General features: G+C 54.8%; 2 protein-coding genes across 2 annotated transcripts; both read right to left on the bottom strand.

Moving 5' to 3' along the window:
- Positions 1 to 3,652: 3,652 nt before the first annotated feature.
- Positions 3,653 to 5,534, bottom strand: TMEM275 (transmembrane protein 275). The gene has a single exon (XM_074376540.1). The coding sequence runs from the start codon at positions 4,228 to 4,230 to the stop codon at positions 3,703 to 3,705; it is 528 nt and encodes a 175-aa protein (XP_074232641.1). The 5' UTR covers positions 4,231 to 5,534; the 3' UTR covers positions 3,653 to 3,702.
- An 8,931-nt stretch (positions 5,535 to 14,465) lies between these two features.
- Positions 14,466 to 17,734, bottom strand: KNCN (kinocilin). The gene is made up of 3 exons (XM_010950937.2): positions 17,188 to 17,734; positions 15,375 to 15,449; positions 14,466 to 14,545 (listed from the first exon to the last, which is right to left on the bottom strand). Exons 1-3 carry the CDS (start codon positions 17,336 to 17,338, stop codon positions 14,466 to 14,468), a joined length of 306 nt encoding a protein of 101 aa, XP_010949239.2. The 5' UTR covers positions 17,339 to 17,734.
- Between the last annotated feature and the right edge of the window lie 4,268 nt (positions 17,735 to 22,002).

Genomic DNA, 22,002 nt, shown 5'->3' with positions numbered 1-22,002 from the left:
GGAGGCCTCAAAAATGGGTGTAGAATCTGTCCAGCTCACAGCCACCACTCCAGTCCCAGCCCTAAGCACTTCTCACTGCCATGACCCCTTAACCCCGCCCCTCTTTTCCCTCATGTCCCTCAACACTATTTTTCACACTGTAGGCAGAGCGAGCTGTACAATCATAAATCAGATCGTGTCACTTCCCTGCTTAAAACCCTCCAGTGGATCCCATCTCATGAAGAATAAAATTCCAACTCCTCGCCCTGGCTTACCAAGCTTTACGTGAGCTGAGCGATACATCCCCTCCCTGCCCTCTCCCACTTCATTTCCCACCCCTGTCTCTATAGCCCTTCTTTCTTGGCCTGACACACGAAGGCCAAGTTCATTCTCACTTAGGACTTTTGCACTGGCTGTTTCATGAGTTTGAGATGTTCTTGCTCTAGACCTTTGCGTGACTGACTCTTGTCAGTTAGAGTTCAGCTTAAATGTCACCTCTCAGAGAAGACCTCCTCAGCCATCCAAGTCCCTCTGTCGCACCTGCCTACTGTGATTTTCTGCATAGCACTATCCACTAGCTAATACTTTTTGTCCTGTTTGCTTACCTATTTAATTCTTTAATTCTCCCCCAAGTAGAACGTAAGTTCCCCCAGAGCTTGTTTGCTACTGTATTCCCAGGGCTGGGTACATAGGAGGGCTCAGTACTTACTTGTTGAATTAGTTAAAAAAAAAAAAAGGTCCTAGGTGGCTGGCCTCCTTTCTTCCAGTGGGAAGAGAAGGAAGGGATCCGAGTTCCCAGCCCCATAGTGGGCTCCCTTGGCCAGACCATCGGTGGTTCCCTCTGGGAGGCAGGGCTCACTGTGCCACCCCTGAGCTCCCCCAGGCCCTACCCAGCACCCCTCCTTTTCAAAGGACCGGCTATGTGTCCTCCACTGCAGCCCCTGGACCTCTGAGGACAGACCCTGGTGCCTCAGTTCTGAGCCTCAGGGCCAGGAGTGAGAGAGGGAGGGTTTAGCCCTCATCCCAGGACCCCTCAGCAGTGTCTCTGTGGGACCGCTGGTTCCCACTCAGATTCCTCAAGGTCAGGGAGCTTGCAGCCTCTGTGCTGTCAGAATTGTGTCCTTACCTTCCACAGAAACCTGTCTTCCTGAAGCCCCAGATCTGTGCTTAGGGTCTGGAATCTGCTTGGATGGGGTCTGCAGAGGTGTGGGGACAGGCAACCCTCCAGCCCCTTGTGTGAGGAGAGTGGGGCTGCTCTGGGGCCTTGCCGCCTTCTCAGCGGACAGACTGCCCTAGAGGCACCTGAAGGACTGTGGGGGAGGAGTCCCTCTGTGTGCAGGCCTGGAGGTATATGGGGCTGATTGGAAAGTGGGCCCTGGGGTATAGAAATATCTCCTGGTGTGCCCGGGGAGAGGGAGGGGACACATGGGACAAATGATGACCATCAGCTGGGGTTGGCAATGGGAAGAAAACTCCAAGGAGCTATGCCCAACACACCCCCTCCACTGCCACACTGCTCCCATTCCCTTCACTCACACTTTCCATCTGTGGCTCATGGCCTTGAACTCTCACATGCTCACTCATCCTCCCTGGCAGCCAGGCTCCCTGACAGGATCTGAAGTCTTCCTGTAGAAGATGGTGCAATTTCAGGCCTCTGCCAGCAGGTGGAAGAGGAGTTAGGGCTGGGCCTGGCATTTCAGGGCTAGAACCTGGGGTGCCTCTTCCTAAGATGCTGGTGGGAGAAGGGTGGTCCGGACCACACCCCAAGGTGGCATCGACAGTAGCTCCCTCTCACCTTCTGCTCTACAAAGGCAGCAGGTGGTGTCTGAGGCTGCAGACCAGTGAACCAGAAGAGACGGGCCTGGAGCCTGAGGAGGTGGTGTACACACACACACACACACACACACACACACACACACACACACACACACACACACACACACAGGTGGGGCTGCGGAAGTTCTCTGAGAAGTGATTGTCAGCTCCTAGGGCTAGACGCTTCAAAGGTTAGGGCCATTGACTTATGCTAATTAATAGAGATGACCTGCTAAGTACCCACAGAGAGGGAGGTCAGTGGGAGGAGAGACAGCAGGAGAGGCAGAGGCTGAAAGGGGGTCAGAGCAAGGGAGGCAGAGCCCCAGCACTGGTGGGAAGTGTCTGGGCTGGGGCAGAAGAGCAGCAGAGCCCAGCCTGAAAAGAAGAAGGGAGGCTGCTGAAGCCAAGGGCTGGTGGGCAGGGAGTCATAGCCAGCCAGGGATGGTGGGCCAGTGTGTGCCACCATCATTGGGCACTGCCTGCCTGTGTCCCTGCAGTGAGAGGAGGGGCTGGCCCCAGGTTGCAGTGTCTTCCCCCTAGCCCCCTTGTTTCTTCTTGCAAGACAGCCCCCATTCCTCTATCAAACACCCTTGCCCACCTGGACAGAAGACAGGTTGAGCCCAGACTCTGCAAGCCCAGCCAGGCCAGAAGAAAAGTGTAGGCTTTGCAAGACCTGGGAAAGCCCTTCTCTCCTCACCATTCCTACCGGGTGACCCAGCCCTCAACCACCAACACACACACACACACTCTCCCCCACACGCATGTGTGATGGCAGCGTCACCCAAAATACTCCTACACTCCCCATCTTATACACGAAGCCAAGCAATCTCACCCACATTCACACTAGTGTATTCATCCAGCCCCCCATCTGACACCCTGTTCCCACAGGCATTCAGAAGCACCCACTGTCTCAGACAGTGTTTTGTTCACAGTCACACACTTCTCTGCCCTACTGTATTTCCAGGGCTGGGTACATAGGAGGGCTCAGTACTTACTTGTTGAATTAATTAGTTTAAAAAAAAGGTCCTTGGTGGCTGGTGCTGGGATGATGAAGCACTGGGCCATGGGCTGGGAGGACCCCAGAATCCAGGGTGTCTGGTCAGAGGCCCCATAGTCAGTCCCTCCCTCCTCCTGCACTGAAGGATGGCAGACAGCTTGACTCCAAAGTTGCTTTATTGAGGTGCGAGGCACAGTGGGAATGCACAGGGAAGTTCACACAGGAGACCTTCAGGGCCAGAGGAGACTGCTTGCCACTCCTTCCTGTGGGGGCCCAGCTCAGCTCCCCCTGCTCTAGTCAGGCAGAAAGGGCGGAGTGTGCTCAACCCAGCTCTGCCTTAGGGATGATCCAGGCTCAAATCAGATCCCTCCCCCCATTAATCCCAAAAGGTCATGTTGGGGTTGAGACAAGGAGGGTTGGGAGGGGTAGAAGGGGACCTGGCAGCCTTTCACAACAGGCAGGGGCAGGAGACAGCCTAGAATGACGTTCTTCACCTCCCTCTCTTCCTCCTCCTCGGGGGCACCGGCCTTGCTGAGAGTTAGCCCTCTCTTAGTTGCTCTGCTCACAGTGCCAAATGCCATGGGTGGTGGTGGTGGTCAGGAGGGACGGTCCAGGAGCCCAGTTTCATTAAGTCTGGGGAGTGAGGTAAACTAGGGTCCAGCAGACCCCACGTGAAGAGTCAAGGCACTAGTCCCTCCTTTAGGGGGTGTGCCTGGACACCCTCACCACATCCCCACCCCACCCCTGGAAGTTCCAGAGATGGGACAGACGAGGCCTCCTGTGCGCAGCACCGGACCCGTATGAAAAGTTCTTTTTCTTGTCTTTTTATACTCTTCCCTCTCTTGTTCTTAAATGGCACTGATGGGAGGGAACCGGAACAGGTAAGACGGGGCGGCCGGGAACCCGGTCCGCTAGGGGGCGACGCGCTCCCGGGGCAGGTCGAGCCGGACCCCGTCGGTGCGTGGCGCGTAGACGGCCGCAGGCGCGGGGGCGTCCAGAGCAAAGGGGCCGGGGCCGGGACTGGAGCGGCCGGAGGACGCGGCCGAGGCGGCGGGGCTGAGCTGCACGGCCGTGGTGTCCTGCGCGGTGCGCTCGCTGCTCTCCAACTCCAGCGCCACCCGCCCGGCGCCGCCCCGGCCGGGACCCGCGGCCGCCGCCGAGCGCGAACTGGGCGCGGGGCCGCGGCGGCTACACGCGCAGCAGGCGGCGAAGAAGCCGAGCGCCAGCACCAGCAGCGCCGGCCCCACTAAGAGCGGCGCGTTGTGCCCGGGCAGGAAGGAGGCGAAGGCGCCCACCAGCGTCACGTTCACGCCCGCCAACAGCACGCACAGACCGCAGGCGCACAACAGCGCCTGAGCCGGAGGGCCGGGCAGCCGGGCCTGAGCGCGGCCTGCCGGCGCCCGTGCCGGGGGTCCCTGGCTCTTCTCCGGGGTCGGCATCGACCTGGGGTCGCCCCGCACTCATCAAGCTCCCTCCTGCTGCCGCCCGGACCAGCCCACACGTTACAGTCGTCCTGTGGGTACAGAGAGAAAGGGAGACGTCGGAAGGCCATCTGGGCTTCCAGCCCCACAGTAGTTTTGTGGCTATGTTCAGTGCCTGGGAGTGCAGAGGTCAGAGGTCACGTCATCTTGGCCAGCCCCTGTTTCTGCCTCTAGGATCTTGCCATCCTCCCTTCCTCCCTACTTTCTCTTGTCCTCCAGACACACACAGGCCTTCCACCTCCTCTCCTCCAGGAAGTCTTCTTGGGCTAATTGAGTAAATAGCTGTAAAGAGCTCAGCACGGTGCCTAGGTGCTCATTAAGTGATAATCATTATCAGTACTCCTAATTAGAGGGCAGGTGGAAGCTCTTGGGATTTAGACAGCTTCCTCCCCTGAGTGGTAAAGGCCCTAGAAATCATTTGGTCTATCCCCAGCTTGTCCAGAAGAAGAAACTGAAGCTCAGAGAGATCTAGTAATTTACCCAACATCTGGGACCAGGACCTCATGACCTGCTGCCTGGCCTGAGCATCCCTACTCTGGGCTCTGGTAAGCATAGCAATGACGTTAACTTTCCCGAATGTCAGATGAGGCCCTGGAGTGAGTGAGGAGCTCCTGAGGTTTTAGATGGCCAGCGAGAAGGGACAGAGAGGCTGATGGAGGGAGCCCTGATAGAGGGGATGGACTCTGGCCCTTCACCTCACCTCACAGAGGACTCTTGAAAGCTGATATTGGACAAGGATGGAGGAGGCCCTGGTGGCTGGAGGGTCCAAGGCTCTCCTTTCTTTTCGCATATAGAGAAGACTATCTTTGGATTTCAGCAGTTTTACTATGATGTGCCAAGGTGAGATTTTCTTTGTATTTCTCTTTCTTGGTGCTTCTATAATCTGTGGCTTGATTTCCACCCCTGGTTTTTGAAAATTTTCAGCCATTATTTTTTTCCCCCATTCTCTTTCTCTTCTCCTTCTGGGACCCAAATTGCATACGTGTTCAACCATTTGACATCATCCCACATGTCTCTTACACTCTGTTCTGTATTTTCTAGCCTTTTTCTCCCCTCTATCTGGTTCTGTCTGGTTATTTTTCTACTAATCTGTCATCCAGGTTACTAATCTCTTCACCTGCGTCTTCTCTTCTGTAAAACCCATCTATTCAGTTTTTAATTTCAGTTATAACTTTTCAGTTCTAGAATTGCCAATTGATTCTTTTTCATAGATTCCAGTTTTCTACTGAAAAACTCCCTTTATGTTTTTTTCTTGAACACATTAAACCTTTTTAACCCCATGTTTGAAAACTCCAACATCTGGCTCTCTTGTTTCTATTGTCTGTTTTATTGCTCTTGGTTTTGGGTCATTAAGTCTTATCTTCTGGAAAGCCAGATAATTTTTTATTAAATGCCCAACACTGTAGAGATAGCATGAGGCTCTGAATGATGTTATCTTCCTTCAGAGAAAATTTATTTTTGCTTCTGACAGGCAGCTAAACAAGGGACAGGCTGCCTTAAACCATTCTGGGACTGCATTGACTGGGAGCTGTATTTCAGGTTTCCTGAGTCTGGTCTATATCTGTGGTTAACCAGTACTACCAGAGGACAGCCCTGTGGGCTCCCCAAAAAAGCTAGAGGTGTTCAACAGGGCCTGTCCCCCTTTTAAGCCCTAAATTCCTATTTTGACTTCCCTGGCCACTAACCCCTACAAACTGGAAAATGCCTTAAGGGAAAAAGTGAAATCACATGTTACTTCTCTTCTCTCCAAGATCTTGGCCCACTGAATTCTTACTGCCTTGGTAGCTCTCCAGTGCCTTTAAACAGATTTCTTAAACGTTTAATCCAGCCTTTTTAGTTATCCTCAATGAGTGAGTTGGTCTGATACAAGCTAGTCTATCATAGCTGGAAACAAGTCTGGATGAGAATCTGAAATTAGCACTTTCAGGCTGCTAAATTCTGTTATGCTGAGCACTTTGCAATACCATCTAATTTAATTTTCACAATAGGAGATTATGTATTACTGTTATATCCCCATTTTATAGATGAGGATATTGAGGCACAGAAAACTTCAAGTCTCCCAAGACCACTGACTGGCAGTTGTGGTGCCAGGATTTGAAACCTCGTGTGCTGACCCCAAACCCTGAGCTCTCAACCCAGTACAGTTTAGGTTTGCTAAGTGCTTGGTGAATGACTGAAGCCCAGGGCACAGACTGTCCTCCAAGGCCCTGTAGGTAAGCTCCTGTAATTAGCACTTACACTGCTCAAATATCAACAGCAGAGGACAGGGTGTGTTTTGTGTCTCTTAAGGAAGGTAAACTCACTTTGCTCCTTCCTTGGCTTGGCACACTCAGTTCAACTAAAGCAAATACCTGTCCAGGGGTAAGTTTCCAAGGGCCTAATTGCCAACAAATGATTTTTATCTGCTTCTGGGAGGCAGAGCTGACTCTGGAAGACAGACTACTCCCGGAGTCTCCACCCTAGGCAGGGAATAGGCTAAGGGCAGATGCCTTATTTCTGAAGTTATCTCCACCCTGGTTAATTGGGATGAGGGGTGTGCAGAGGTGAGGTGTTGAGGTCGTTCAGCTGTTGCAATTCAGTCTGTACCACCAGTCCCATCTGAGGACTGTGGCCCCCTAGCTGGGGCTGTTGGGTGCTGTTTTGTTGTGGGTACTTTGGCTTGCTCCACAGTGGGTGCCATTGGTGCTGTCCACTAAATCTTTTTGCTGCTCCCCTCTTCTGAACACAGGTTATGATTGCACTTGCTAGCCAATTTGTCATTAGGTGGGGCTGTGTGACTACTTTTGGCCAGTGAGTTGTGACATTTGTCACTTCCAGGATGGAGTATTTAATTTCGGAAGCAGGACCCTCTGAGATTGCTATCCCAAATTTTTCAAACACTTTCTACTTTATCCAAGCCTGATCCTCAACCCCATTGCCTGAGCAGGAGGGAAGGTCTTTGCTCTGAATCTTGTGTTTTAGGATTTGCACTTTCTCTTCAGTGAGCACTCCATGAGCCTTAGAGGTCACCTCGTTCAGTTTCTTCATCTCCAGATGGGGAAAACTGAGGCTTGGAGTGAGGAAGGTCATGGAGGGAGTCTGTGGCCAAGCCTAACCAGAACCAGGCCTTTCCCCACACAGCCAGGGCTCTGACCACTGCCATTCAGCTGCCCATGACCCTGGTCATGCAGCCAGTCTCTCCCCTGCCCTGCCTCGGCCAGGGGATCTTGTGGTCTCTATTTGGGAGTCCAGGCCATAAGCAGTTTGGGGCAGAGATGGCCACTAGGGGTGGGGCCTTAGATGACCTGGGTTCTTGACGTTGGTCTGGCTGGGCAACTTGGAACGGCAGGGGCCCCTCTCTGGGCCTCAGTTGTCTGAATGTAAAGGGAATGGTTTAACCAGGTTAGCATCTCCGAATCTGTCATCCTGCTGCCCGTGGTTTGTAAAGGTGGACGTGGAAACCGATTTCAGAAATTACTGCCAGTATATCAAAAGATCTCAAAAAGTGGCACATTTATCTGTAATATGGCTGTTCTTGGCTGTGGGCTGGAATTAAGTTATTACCCCCACCCTGCCCTGCTGCTTGGTGTGTGTGTGTGTGTTCTGGTTTGGGCGGAGGGGCACTCACTTTCCCTGCACTGACACATTTAATCTTTACTATGACCCCGTGAGCTGTTGCAGTCCAGTTCACAGTGAGCAAACAGTCTTGGAGAGATGAAGATGGTGCCCTGGTTTACGTAGTTATAACAGGTAAAGCTGGGATTTGAACTAGTTCTGTTGGATTGAAAAGCTGTGTTATTTCTGCTACACCAGAATTTCTGCTTACTGGAAGGTATAGAGATGTTGATTATTTAAAAAATTAGTTATTGATTATTACTATCCAGCTAATCATCAATACGCTTGGGGTCTAAGGAGGGTGGCCCTCAGTAGGTGGAGACAGAGCTCCTAGAGAGGTGATTTCTGTCTGAAGCCCCTTCGGTTCAGCCTGCCCTAGCCCAGTCCCTGGATCTGGGATGTCTGTGTTTTTCAAGAGCAGTTGCTTGACCAGGGGCTGCTGCCAGGCCACCTGGCCCCAGGTTCTTGTTCCAAGGGCCCAACAGCCTCTGGGTGAGGGGCTGGGGCTTCGCTTCAAACATCAGGCACTGGTTCCGTGTCCTCCATGTGAGACTGAGTGCCTCATTTGCTCAGTCTGAGCTCTTTACCCCACTGTGAACCCCTCTGTTGAACCTCAGCCGTTCTATTCCCCTTCAGTCCAAGAAAGTCAGCCTCCTCTCCTGGCCTCCCCCTCCCCCAGCTAAACCCCCATCCTCAGGGAACCTCCCACATCACCATTACTCATTGCTGGCTTATTCACTACCCTGGAAGCTCTCTACCAACTGAATGCTGCCTCCTGGGAGCCCCAAAGAGCTGCTAATACCCCAAACCTAGCCAATCCCACAAATCCTCCCCACCCCCACACGCGCTCACACGGATTCCCCAGGCTGGTAACAAGAGAATGAAGAGAATGCAGTCTGGAGCTGTGGCTTCGCAGCTCCTGCATCTGACACCTGGGCCCCATGACCCTCATCCCTGAGTGCATGTGCACAACACATCACCCATGTGCACTCAGTGACCAGACATACCCGGAAACACAAACACAGATGCATTACATGCTGAGAGTTGTAGACACAGGCTAACATGCAGCTAGGCAGCCGGACACACTCTCAGTTGCCTGCCTATCTGTTGGAAAGAAGCTGCTGCTCCGCGGAGGTACCTCTGGAGACTTCTCTTTGCCTGGGAGTGTGGAGGTGGACTGCAGACTGGCTGCAGCAGAACTGCCCTTCCTGCCCGCCTCCTTCCAAGGATTTGGGATGGGCTGTTTCTCCTCCAGTCCAAGTCCCCTGAGAGACTTCAGCATCCTCTGCACAACTGCCCCACCCTGTGCGCTCCTAGCTCCTCGGCTCCTCACCTCCAGTGCCCAATTCCTCCATTCCACACCAGATACTCTCTTCCTCGTCACCCCAAGTACCTCATCACCCTTGTCATCACCCTGAACTATTCCACCTTTGAGAAACCCAGACATTCTACTCTTGACTAAATCCCATTGCTACCACTAGAGAAACACTTGTACAGCACCTGCTATGTGCCAAACACTGTCCTAAGCTCTTTATGTTATAACCTCATTTAAGGGGGGAGGGTATAGCTCAGTGGTAGCGTGCATGCTTAGCATGCACGGGGTCCTGAGTTCAATCCCTAGTACCTCCATTTAAAAAAAAAAATAAACCTAATTACCCCCTCCAAAAAAAAAAACAAGCAAACCCCCCCCCCAAACTTAAGCCCTATAACCCTATAGGTAGATACTATTGCCATCTCTAATTTTTGGATGGGGACACGGGGGCTCAGAGAGGTTGAATCACTTGCCCAAGGTCACGGACATGGTGATAACAGGTGGTAGAGCTAGGATTCAAACCTGGGCTGTGTGTCTTCTCAATCTGTGCCATCACCACAGCTCCACAGTGCCTCTCTCTGTAACTGTTCTCTGACCTAACGCAATCCTGGAACTTTACGTTTTCTCCATGAACCTCTTGCCTTTGCTTCTTACCGCCTCCACCTGGGAACCCGCACTGCCTTACTTCACTTACCCTCTTGCAACTTGTCCCTTTGTTCTTCTGCCAAAGCTCCCAGCAATTCCTCAACCTTGCATTAGTCCAGCTTTCTGCCTCCTCCATGTTTGCGCCCAAACCGCTAAGCCTTGTAGGTGAAAAGAAAATCACCAGCTGGGCAGCACGGGCCATCTGTGCATCCCTGTCTCTGGTGTGACTCGGTTGCTCAGTGCTCCTGGACCACCTCCCCCTTCCTAGTCAGTGCTCATCACCCCCATCACTGTGCCTGCACCTCTTCCTGGAGGCACTCAAGCCTCTCCTTACAACAAAACAAACCCTCATCTCCCTCACACCTGCGTCCATTTAACCTCCCCACTTCTTGAGAGCGCTATCTACACTCCCTACTTTACCTCCTCTTCAAAGGTCAATCCACTCCCATCCGGATTCTGCACCACACTCCGACTCTGCTCCTCTGCTCGCTCCAAGGCCACCAGCCGCCTCCTCTTGCTAAATTCCATGAAGACTGTCCAGTCCTTAGTGAACCTGACCTCTCCACAACTTTGGCCCCACTGAACCCTCCACTGGGAAACATTCTCTTCCTCTTAGAAACAGGCTCCTTAAACTTCATCTTCTCCCACAGAGCCCAGACTTCCAGCCAGACACCGGGGCTCCATCCTTGCTCCTCCTCCTCCCTCAGGCTTTCCTCCCCACATTTCCAGTCACCAGGCCCTGCAGATTCTTCCCTCCTGCTGTCTCTAGAACCCACCCCCTCTTCTCTAGTCTCACTGCTACCCCAGTCCACTCCCCTCCTCCAGCTCTCCCTACTGAAACCTCTCCTGAGCTCTCCAGTTTGCTAGAGTGGAGCTGAACTCACCAGGTGTGGTCGGGTGACCATGCTGCTCCTGTTACCTTTACCTTCACCTGACTACTCTTGGCTCAACCGTCAGAGCGCAGCTGGCATGTCACTTCGTTCAGGAAGCCTTCCTTTTCCCTCGGTGATTGGTAACTCCTGTGTCCAGGTCTGCATTCCCCCACTGGTCTACCCTGAGGACCAGGACCACCCTGCTTGTTGCCTGAGTCTCCCCAGGTGCCCAGGGAATATTGGCTAACCCAATGGTTCAGGTCAGAGGGGCCGCCGACGGGTCTCTGGCCTTCCTGCCTGCATCTGCCTCTTGGTTTTGAAGTCGCTCTGTGCCCACTTCTCTCTGATTCCCTCCTCACCTTGGGCCTTGGGATGGTGTGATGGGCAGCTGGTGGGGACTGGAGGTGGAGTCTAGGGCACATTCTTACTGAGTTAAAGAAAGGGGAGGGATCAGAGTAGAGCAGAGGGGCCCAAGGCAGCCTCTCCGTGCTCCATGCTGTGTGTCCCCTCTCTGTGGTTCTCATCTCTTTTCAGAGAACTATGCTTAAGGCTACAGGCTCCGGACCTGTTGTCTGGGCACTACTCCGTTCCTCTGGGGTTTAGGGCTGGATGGAGTATCTCCTCCCATCTTAAAGCTACCCTCCCCATTCTCTCCCCTCTGGTTTCATCCCCTTGCCCTCCTCCAGCCTCCTCCTCTCGTGTAGCTTGCGCTTGCCTGAGCTTGCGCTTGCCTGAGCCGGTCCAGCAGACACTTCTCTGCCCGTCCTGCCCCCAGTGGGAGCAGGATCCCTCGAGACCCTGGCAGCCGGCGGGGCTGGGTGGGGAGGCGGGGCGGCCGCTGGTCCCCCTCACTCACCCAGGTGGTGGCTTGGAGATCCCAGGCTTGGCGGGTGGGCGGGGGCGCGGGGGTGCAAGGGAGCAGCCCCCAGGAGGGGACTGCGGCTAGCTGCGCCGGTTCGGGGCGCCACTCCCAGCGTCGTTGCGGCCCCTCGGCTCTTCTTTGACCCCAGGAGGAGAGGCGTTTCCAAATCTCTTCTCTCTGGTTCTGGCTCCGCACCGCCCTTCTCCCCTCCGCGCCTCTAGATTTCGCGCTTTTCAAGCACCTGGCAATGAACTCCCAGCCGCCCACACGCTCTCCAGGCTGGACTTCGTGAGTCCGGGATGGATACATTGCCACTCGCTCTTGAGTTGGGGCGGGGTGTGCGGGGTGTAGGTCGCACTGGCTCTGCCCTAAGTCTCTAGCGGATTCCCCACCCTGGAGGGATGGGCAGAGCTGTGGGGGCAGGAAAAATTTTCCAGGGACTGGGCTTGTTTCCAGCACCCTTTCTCCAATCACACTTCACCAATCCTGTACCTTCGAAAGAGGTGTGGCCATGAGCCCCTTATACAGCTCCTGGTGGGATTTGGTGGGACTTGCAAGGGTTTATTTGTGGGTGGAATGTGGGGAGGGAGCGCTGGACATGTGGCTCACCTCCAGGCTGGACTGTGGTGGAGAGGAGCAGGTGGGAGTCTGAGGTGCTGACTTTCCAGGACCTGAAGGAGTTCAGCTGGAGGAGCATCTCCTCCAACCTCCTTCTTCATTCATTCACTTGACCATTCATAAACCTTCCCAGATGTGAACCACGTGCCAGGCAACCTTCATCCTGACAGTGGCCCTGGGAGAGACCACTCATCCTCCATCTACAGATGAAGAAACTGAGGCTCAAGGCTCCACAGTCTCTTGCCCAGCCCCCGGAGGGAAGAACCAGGATGTGTCTTATCCCCAGGCTCCAGTTCCAGCCTGGTCAGCCTGCCAGGTTGGCCCAGTGGGGATATGACTTTCAGGGGGCTGCCTGAACCAAGCACTCCCCACCCAGCCTGAGGCTGGCCAGGCACACTGCAGCTGAGGTCAGAACAGGGCTATTGTACAGAACTGAACAGACTGCTGAAGGAGCTGGTCCAATGACCTGTCTTGTCCCACGTTATTGTTGATGGTGATGTTGAGGGAAAGGAGAAGGTGCAGGGAGCAGGCAGGAGGGAGGTGGAGAGGAGGGAAATGCAAGGAGGGGGAAGCTGTCTTTCCCAGGGCTGGAGGAAACAAAGACTCCCCAACCCATCGGCATTTGTCAAGCTGATTCCCTTCATGGAGGTCTGTCCCACTGTGGTCAGGGAGTTGGTCCCTGTGGCCTGTGCGGAGGGTGGCAGAGGGTAGAGCCTTGGATAGGGAGAGAGAGGAGGCCTGGATGCAAGGTCTGGCTCCACAACCTCTCACTGCAAGACTCAATGAGTCCTTTGAGCTGAGGCAGAGCCTCAGCTTTCCTATCTGTACCATGGGATTGACTCTCCCACTTTTGGTTTGGTTTTCCAATATCCAGTGAGTACCTTCTGTGTGCCTAGCCCTCTGGCCCTCTTCTTGCGAGGAGGAAACAGACAGAAGCCACTCAAGAGTGATGTCATTTGTGATGGAGGGAAGCCCTGGGGCTATGGGAACACAGTGAAGTCAGGGGAGGCTTCCAAGAAGAGGTGTCTTCCGCACTGACCTTTGAAGAATGAGACTCTTCTTAGTTTGTCTTCTGCTCACCGAACCAGGCCAGAGGGCACATAGAGTAGATGTTGCCGTAGAGGTCAAGCAGCTCTGCTTCACTGTGGGCTCAGATGTATGAGGAGCAGGGTAGAGGGGGGAGCAGTGTTTCCTGCGCAGCCACACACACTCCACCTGCCTCCACAGCTGCTTGCTGCCTTGCTCCAAACCCTGTACGTATGTGGGACCTTGAAGGGGCTTTCCAGGGAAAGCCTAGGGAATTGTTTTTTCATTAAATTTAAGCCATTAACATTTATTGAGCACTTATTGTGTGCCCTGATCGTAACTGGAAAAGGGTGATATACAGTAGGTTTAAACAGGATCAATAATTGTTTTGGGAAAAAGAAGACTTCAACATGCTTGGAGAGTGTTGAGAGAGGCTGGTGGAAGAAGACGAGGAGGGTGTTGTAGGTAAAAGGGCCTTTAAAGGTGGGGGTTTTGATAGAGAGGAGTGGGGAGGGGGCATCCAGGAGAGCACAAGCCAAGGCTTGGAGGTTGGAACGTGTTTAGTTTGTTCAGGAGCAGTGAGGGGGTGGGGAGAAGCCTGGAGATTTTTGTCTGGAGTCAGATCCTGAAAAGCCTTGAAGAGTGGAGTCAAGCCCTGAGCCTCAGTGCAGGGCTCAGCTCAGAGCCACCTCCTCCTGGAAGCCTTCAGACCTGAGTCTCATCTGGGCTCCTGTCGTGGCAGTGACCATTTTGTTTGTCTCGGTTCTGCCCCTGTCTGATTTGCTCTTGTTCATGGCCTGTCCGTGAGAAGTTGCCTGGGGCTTTCGATGTTCAGAAAAGGATCTGGCCCAGCCCCTCTGTCCAGCCAGTGAGCTCTTGAGGTCCAGGGCCAGACCTTGAGGACTGAGGGGCTCAGACCCTGTGTGTGGTTCCTGTGGGCCTGGGGTTCACTTCCCTGGTGAAGCTGGAGCAAGGTACTGAAGTATCACTGGGCCCCAAATTCCAGAGTCCAGTCAGTTGATCAAAAAGGGAAGGAAATTGAGCTGCAGTCCAGAGAGGAAATCCAGGTCAAGGGCCTGAAACCAGAAACATCTCGTTCCAGGCCCTACCCCGCCATATGGAATATGTTACCAATGACCTTGGTGAATGCAGGTCTGGCATCTCCGGGCCTGGTTCATCTCCGGTTTGGACCCAGGAGGGCTCTGAGATTGGAGTGGCGGGTGGGAAGAGAGGCCAGGGCAGGGGGCAGCCCCTCAGCCCCATCTCAGCCCTCGCCAGCCCCCCGGCTCCCTGGTTTCAGCTTCTCCAGGGTTCGGCTCACGGTGGACAGGCTGCTGCGGGCTCCTGGGGGAGAGACCAGGACAGGGCTGCCTGAGTAGACAGATCCTGGGTAAGAGCCACTCAGAAGGACCCGGGGGCAGAGCGGGATAGAATGGGAGAGAGCGTCTCGGGGGGCAGTTCCAGCCCAGTTGAAAGAGGCATGGCTGGTCAAAATGGCCCTTCAAGAGGACAGCAGCGTGGTGTGGGGTTAGAGGCAGGGCTCGGGCTGAAGGCCTGGATTCTGGCCCCACTATTTCCTAGCTGTGTTACATAATCTTCTTGTGCCTCAGTTGTCCCATATATAAAGTGGGGCTAATTATAGTCCCTGCCTCACAGGGTTGTTCTGAGAATGGAACAAACTAACATATATAAAGTGCTTGGAACATTGTCTGGAATAATGGGATCTTTTGCTGAGTATCAGGCATCCTACCTCTGGCACAGACACCGGGGACTTGGGACCATCTTTGAGAAACTCTTGCTCTGGAATTTTCTAGCGTGTGGGATGGAGGAGGAGGGAGATGCCCAATTTCAGGCACCAGCTCTGAGAGGTGGATTCCACAGTGGGAGAGGAGAGTGAGGAAAGAACTCAGTGTAGGACTGAGGGCAGGGGCAGTGCTGTGCGCTCCCAGTGTCTGTGCCGGGCCCAGCAGAGGGATCCTGCGGACAGGAGGAACAGCTCATCTGGGAGCACAAAGGGCTTTGACTAAGCTCATGGAAGAACTACCCAGCTCTGCTGCCTCCCTGTGACTGGGGGAGTCCCTTCTGCATATCCCCCAAGGCTGTTTCTGGGTCCCACAGAGCTGCTCACCCAGAAGGAAGATGGAAGATGGACCTGGGAATGTCTGGAACTTACCCTCTTTATTGCTGTTGGTGCTGGATATTCCCTCCCCATGGTCTGGCCCTGGCTGGGGATGGATTCTCAGGCTCCCTGTAGGATGAGACCACCCCAAGGTCCCTGGTTACCAAGTCATTCTCAAACCAAGTCCAGCTTTGGGAAAGGAAGTCCTTCCTGTTGTCTAATCTCCATCCCTGATGCTGTCTTTGCTCCAGTGTGTTCCTTTAAGTCTCCCGTATGATCTGGGCTGATTTGAGGAGGGAGGGATGAAGGAGAAGATGGCAGATTTTTCAAGGAAGTGGGGGTCTTGGGGAGAACTAGGGATATGTAGCCCCACAGGATTGATGGAAATAGGAGCATCGATGTGGGGAGCTGAGATGAGGTGGGAGTTATACAAGGGTTCTAAGGTCTTAGGGGAAGTAGAGGGTCTTTATGGGGGTTCAGGGATGAAGTTGGGTTATCTGGAGATCTCGGAACCTTTGAGGGAGATGGGGAATCTGTCAGGGGAGATGGGAGTTCAGGTGCTCTGAGTTGGTTCAGGCACTTTTGTGGCAGGCTGGAATCTGCTGTACTGCAGTCATGGCAATGCCTGCACCCCCCCCACCCCAACACCCAGCAACTCTAGCACACAGCCAGGACCAGTCACAGACGTGGGCTGGGCAGCACTGCACAGTGGGCCTCAGACTTAAACACAGTGTCTCACACAGTCCTTGGCAGAGGGATGTGCTGGGGTCTGGAGAGAGGACTCACCTGTTGTAGGTAGGATGTGGTCCAGGTTGAACCAAGCCTTCAGGAAGGGGTAGGCCAAGATGAGGAGCCCTGAGAAGAGAGACCCAGAGGGGTTCTGTGATGGGGGGGGGCCTGTTTAGTTTCAGCTGCGTGAGCCTGGGTGTGCACAGGAGGAGCATGAGTGGGCAGGGTTGGGGCTGTGGGTGTGTGCATGGGGCAGTTACCTCACACCCAGCCCCAGGAAGGGGCGGGAGCAGTGCCTTTGGGGAAAGGGCCATAGGCTGTGAAGGCCCAGGCTCCTGGCTCCACCCTGCCCGGGTGATGAGCAGGTTGACTTTCTTCCTTCTCAGCTGGCTGGAAACAGGCCCACTGACACCCCCAATCAACTCTCCATTGCCCCACCATCCCCTAGGGCCCCCAGGTCAGGTCTAGGGAGCTCCTTAGCATGTTCCTTTTCACCTAGAAGAGCAGGTCCTGCCCTGCTCACTCCCAGGGGTCTGTGGCCCTTGGCCTCAGTTCACAGGTAGATGCCCAGAGCCCACCAGCCTTGTGCTTCTGGTTCTGCTTGTGGCCCGGGGTGGTGGAGTGGGGTGAGGGATGGTACTCAGCACCACTGTGGGGATATCAGTGGGACTGGCCCTGAAAGACAGATGGACAGATGCCTAGACAGATCTGCTGCTGGGACATGCAGGGAAAGAAAAGGAAACCCCTTGTCTGAGCTGGATCCTGTCTTGGTTCAAGGAGGGCCCCACAGGGAACTCTGTCCTCCTCTACCTGCCTCCCCATCAATTTGGCCCCAACAGGCTTATGAGTCTCATCACTAACCCAAGAGCCCAGGGCTTGGGACTGCCTCTGAGAGGCAGAGCTGGAGTAGCCCAAGAGGAGTGGTTGCCATCTCCCTCCTCCACAACCCCTCACCCCTGCAGTCAGTGCAGGACTCTCACTACAAGCTGTCTCTTGCTTGCTGTACCCCGATGGCTGCCTTGCTCACATCTCCAGCTTCCATCCCCTCAATCAATTCCTGTTGACCCAGCTCTTCCCTCTTTTTCTTATTCACCAGACCACGGCCCTGACTCCCGCTCCAAGCCCAGCAGCTGCTCACCCAGACTGGCGGCGCCAATAAAGATACCACCCATGGCAGCTGCAGCTTTGGACACGGAGACACCAATGATGATGCTGCCGGCCACCAGGCTGAGGGCCACACAGGCCAGCTGCAGGCAGCGGAAGTCTCTGCTGTTGATGGGTATGTCCATGCAGGTCTCCCCAGGCACTGACTCCAGCCAGCGGAGCCTGTCTCCAGAAAAGCCCTGAAGGTCTCTGTCCTCTTGGATGTCTCCTTGTTGGAGCTCCACCTGCGGTGAGGGAGTTTCTGGGCAGTAAGATCCCAGGCTGGTAACCCTGGGATTTATCTGCAACCCTATCCCAGAGCTGTCTTAGGGGCCCCCTGCCCTACCTTGACCTAGGATCCCTGCCAAGTCACCGCAGCTTACTCTTCCTCCCCTAAAGGCCCCTGAAGCTGGGAGCCACTCTTGGGACTCCTGCCTGGCCACATCCTGCCTTGGCTGCCAGAGTTCTGGAGCGCTGGGCCTGCCCTCCTGGGGTCCAACCCTGCCAGCCTCCTCTCAGCCCGAGCTCCCCTGCCCGGGACATCTTGCCCCAGCTCCTTGGAGCCTGCTCTGCTGCCACTGAGCCTTAGCCTATTAAAGTTTAAAGCAATGGGGGAGGTTGGTCCAGAGGACACAGCTTCCTTAGAGATGTAGGCAGCGGGAGGTGCTGAGTTATTCATGAGGTTGCAATGTGAGCTGCTGCCTGGGTCCCAGAGGCCCACTAGGGCCGTCAGCCCAGGTTCCACTGTTGGTCCTGCAGTGGGGTGGGCAGGATGAACTGGTGGCTTCACATGGGGTTTGGCAGCCAGAGGTGTGAGGAGCCTCCCTGGCCATGTGCTCAGGACCCACTCTGCTGTTCCTTCAGTCGGAGGTGCACCTGGGACCTCTGCTTGAGGACACGGAGGCAGAGGCATGGACGGAGACTTGGACGAGGCTCAAGAGACAGGAAGAGCGACTGGGACAGGAGGAGGAGGGGGGAGGTGTCCTTCTAAGTCCCCTCTCTAACCTGCCTCTCTCTCCCCCTCTCCCTGTCCCATCAACCTCTGGGTTCCCAGGCAGGACCGAGGGGTCCTAGTTTGAGGATGATCTCAGGTGATCCTCTTCTTCTCAGGTAGGCTTGGTACCCACCCCCCTTTTAGCTGCCAGTGCACTGAGAGGTGAGCCCTTCTCGCAACCCTGGGACCCCTGGTGGGAGGCTAAAAGGGAATAGCAGTGGTGGGGGTGGGCAGGGGTAGGAGAAAACACTTACAGGTAGGGGGCTAGAGTTGGGAAGAGGAATTGGCAGGGCCTGGGTGTCAGCAGCTGGGCCCAGGAGGCTGGGACATGGCTGGCACCTCCTGACCTCCGGTCTGAGCTCTGCCCAGCCCATGTGACCTACTTACAGGCTCCACCAACTCAAGGCTGGGCAGTGGTAACCCAGCCCAGCCCAGCCCAGCCCCATCCCGCACCACAGTCCCAGCCCCTGTCACTCGTTGCCTTCTCTGCCTTGTATGGGTCAGCACAGTTCCCAGCACCCCATCACCAGCTCCACTGGCCTCTCCGCGGATCTCCTGCCTCTCCCTCTACGTCTGCTGTCTGACACAGCCAGGCCCGAGGCCTTCTGACTCTACCTGCCCCCATGGTTGCCCGCTGTGCCTACCCCCCTCTTCTAGTCCGCGGCCCTTCTGCGGTGTGTGTGCCTGGCCCCGGCCATCTGTTGAGCCCTCATCTTGCAGGACCCTGGTCAGGCAGCTCTAACTCTGCAGTTCCTAATGGCACCTGAGCGGCCATGTCCCCACACCAGAGTGCTGCTGCCTGTCCCTGTTCTGTCTCCCCTGGAGATGAGCTGCTCAGTCAGGTTCAGGGAGTGAGTTCCACACAAGACAGAGCTCAGGGAGGGCCTGCATAACCACCTCAGGTTGGCAAAGAGGAGGGCTGTAGGTACCACGGGACCTCTGTCTCTCATGAGAGGCTTTCCTTGGGTGGGGCCGGGGGCCTGGGAAGGCCAGGGTCACCTGACTGAACTTCAGCTGGACGAAGGCACTGCCAGGAAGCTGGAGTGAGGCCTGGGTGGGGACAGGTGTGAACTCAAAGGTGTGGAGAGAGGAAGGATGACTGCAGAGCACCGATGGGCCCCCTAAGAGGAAGGCCCTGAGGTGGGCATCCCCAGCCACGGCCACCACTGCCAGCATCCTCTGTGCCTTTCCGAAGGATGAGGTCTGATTATTCCTCTAATTAGGCATCAAATGACCGTCCGTCTCACTGTCACACATAATTGATCCCCCACTGACTAGTTTTAGAAGGAGCCATCAAAATAATTGTCCATGAAAACGTGTTCCTGAGACGGCAAGCTTTGGGAATTGGAACACCCTCCTCAGTGCCCCTGGCCCCCAGTAAGTGTCTGCATCCTCTGGCTGGGCAGGTCCTGTGCCTGCTCCTCTCCTGCTGTAAGGCTGAGGGCACTCCCACCCCATCAGCAAGATGGAGGCTCTCGGCCACGTCTCTGAGGTGAGAACCTCGCACTGTGGGCCTCACTTCGCTCACCTGGTGAATGGGGATGGGGATGGCTGGGGCTGGAGTCAGGGGTGCCTGTGCATCATGAGTTTCAGATTCCAGAACACACTGCCCTCTAAAAATTGGAGACAAATTCTAAATTAGAGTTTTTCTTTGACATTGTAAATCCCTCAGGGCACAAAGGCACAGCAGAAAATGTGGAGGAGAGACACATTAAGCTATGATCAGTTACAAATTCATAGAACCACAGAACTTCCCAGCTCCTTTCCAGAACAGATGGGGAAACCGAGCATGGGAAGTGGGATGACTGCCCCAGAGCCCTGAATGGAACCCAGCGTCCAGAGTCCCTGCTCAGCTGGGAAGTACTCTAGCAGTCTTACTTGAAGTGGGAGGAACTGGCAACCCCACCATCAGGGGGAGACACTGTGTTCTGAAGAATCAATTAAGGCCTGTGTCTTTCCTTCATGACAGGAGTGTCACTAAAGGCTACTGGAAACTTGTGATGCCTGCTCCTCTGTTGATTACGGAGACTTGCCAATTCTTTCCTCAATATCAGTCATGTCATCTCTGAAAAATAAAGTGCAGGCTTGTCCTTGGATGATGCACCAGCTCTAACAGGTAAATGAGATGGGAACCCAGGGCTCTAGAGCTCGACCACCCCACCTTTCCCTACCCCACAAGCATCAGAGCCTTCCTCGCTGAAGCCTGGGTCCTCCAGGTCCCTAGACCCAGTGTGGCTGGGCCATGGGTCACCACTGAATTCTGTCACAAAATCTCTGTCTCATTGTGGGGGCCAGGGCTGGAGGGTGCCTGCCTATGTTCTTTCCTTCCTGGAAGCACCAAGTCCAAGGGTGGCATGGTGCGGGAGGAAGAGTGGGTGAAAGGCCTCAGCTTGGTTTAGTTCTGTTTATTTTCCTTGAGGGGTGAGGACCCTGGAAAAGAGGGTGATTAATTCACTGATCCCCTGAGGGATGGGCAGCTTTCCCAGACTGTTCGGAAGCTGAAGTCGGGGAAGTGGCTTCCAAGGCAACTGCTACCATGGCAACAAGAGTGCCAGCCGTGGGGGACCATGCTTCTCGCTGCTCCCCTCCAGACCTCAGCAGCTGGAGCAGTTGGCATGGGACCAGGGCACTGCTGTTGGCGGAGCTGGATCCAGTGAGGGGCAGTTGGCCAGGAGGGAGGAGGAGCCCTCAGAGCTCAGGCAGGTGGACACCCAGAGGAAGAAAGACTCAATCCCTGTGCCCAGGCCCCCAGACAGAGCTCAGACAGTCCTCAGTGTCCCCTTGACAGGGACATTCCCGCTGGCTGGGATCAGCCCTCTCCTAAGGGCTCAAGCATGAGCCCTAGAGCTGAGGTACTAACTGCCACAGCCCCAGGTCCCGGAGCCGCCTCCAGCATGTCTGCTATATCCACCTCTGCCCAGTAGAGCCAGGCACATGGCCTGGTCCTCAGAAAGGGCAAGGGACTTCCCAAGCTCACCTACTGAACAGTGGCAGAGGAAGGACTAGAACTTGGGGCCCCTGGCCCCCAACCTGGCCCTTCCCTTGGGGACAGGGACCCCAGCCCAGAGGGGCAGAGCCGCCTGTCAGCAGGAGGATCCCACAAAGGGCCAGAGGCCAGGCCCGTGTAGAAAGCCCAGACCCATCTCCACCCACACAAGCCAAGGGAGGAGTTTCCTCACCTCCACCACGGGGGCCCAGTTGAGCAATTCTGCCCCAGGAGACAACAATAAAAATAACCCCAGCCATCACAGCTAATATTTAGTCAGCACTTACTACATAGTGCTCTAAACACTTCGCATTTATTGATTTGTAACTTTCACAACAGCACCCTGAGGTAAGCACTAGTCTCTCTAGTTTCTGGTGTAAGAAACTGAGACCCTCAGAGGTTAAATAACTTACCCAAGGCCCAAGGCCAGTAAGTGGCAGAGCTGGGATTTGAACGCAGGCAACATAGCTCTGGATGTCAGCTGTCTCTGGGAAGAGCTCCGGTTCTGTCCTCCTAGCTGTAGAGCTGTGGGCAAGCTATTTTCCCCCCGACTTTCTCTGCTTGGTTTTTTTATGTTAAGTGGGGTAAAACAGTACCTTACCTTAACTGACTGCTGTGAGAATTAAATGAGATAATGCCTGTAAACTTCTCAGAAAGTTTAGTAAGTGCACAGTAATGCCAGCAAAACCAAAGTAGGCATAGCATTGTTTAAGCAGAGCCGTGGAGAATGAGAGAGGTCTTGCCAGGTGGACCTGACGGGGTAGGCAGAGGGAGTGCTTGGTCCAGGAGGCCCCTGTAAGTCACATCCCTGCTGGGACAACCTGCAGGAC

This window comes from Camelus bactrianus, chromosome 13 (assembly GCF_048773025.1).
Source record: "Camelus bactrianus isolate YW-2024 breed Bactrian camel chromosome 13, ASM4877302v1, whole genome shotgun sequence".
NCBI lineage: Eukaryota > Metazoa > Chordata > Mammalia > Artiodactyla > Camelidae > Camelus > Camelus bactrianus.
This window is presented reverse-complemented; position numbering and strand designations above follow the sequence as displayed.

Bases quoted from the DNA above. Each gene is read 5' to 3' on its own strand.
- KNCN (XM_010950937.2), bottom strand. From the start codon at position 17,338: ATGGACATACCCATCAACAGCAGAGACTTCCGCTGCCTGCAGCTGGCC. The intron at 15,450-17,187 runs GTGAGCAGCTGC...CTCATCCTACAG, and splicing joins TATTGGCGCCGCCAGTCTGG to GGAGCCTGAGAATCCATCCC. The intron at 14,546-15,374 runs GTAAGTTCCAGA...TCTCTCCCCCAG, and splicing joins CACCAACAGCAATAAAGAGG to GAGCCCGCAGCAGCCTGTCC.
- TMEM275 (XM_074376540.1), bottom strand. From the start codon at position 4,230: ATGCCGACCCCGGAGAAGAGCCAGGGACCCCCGGCACGGGCGCCGGCA.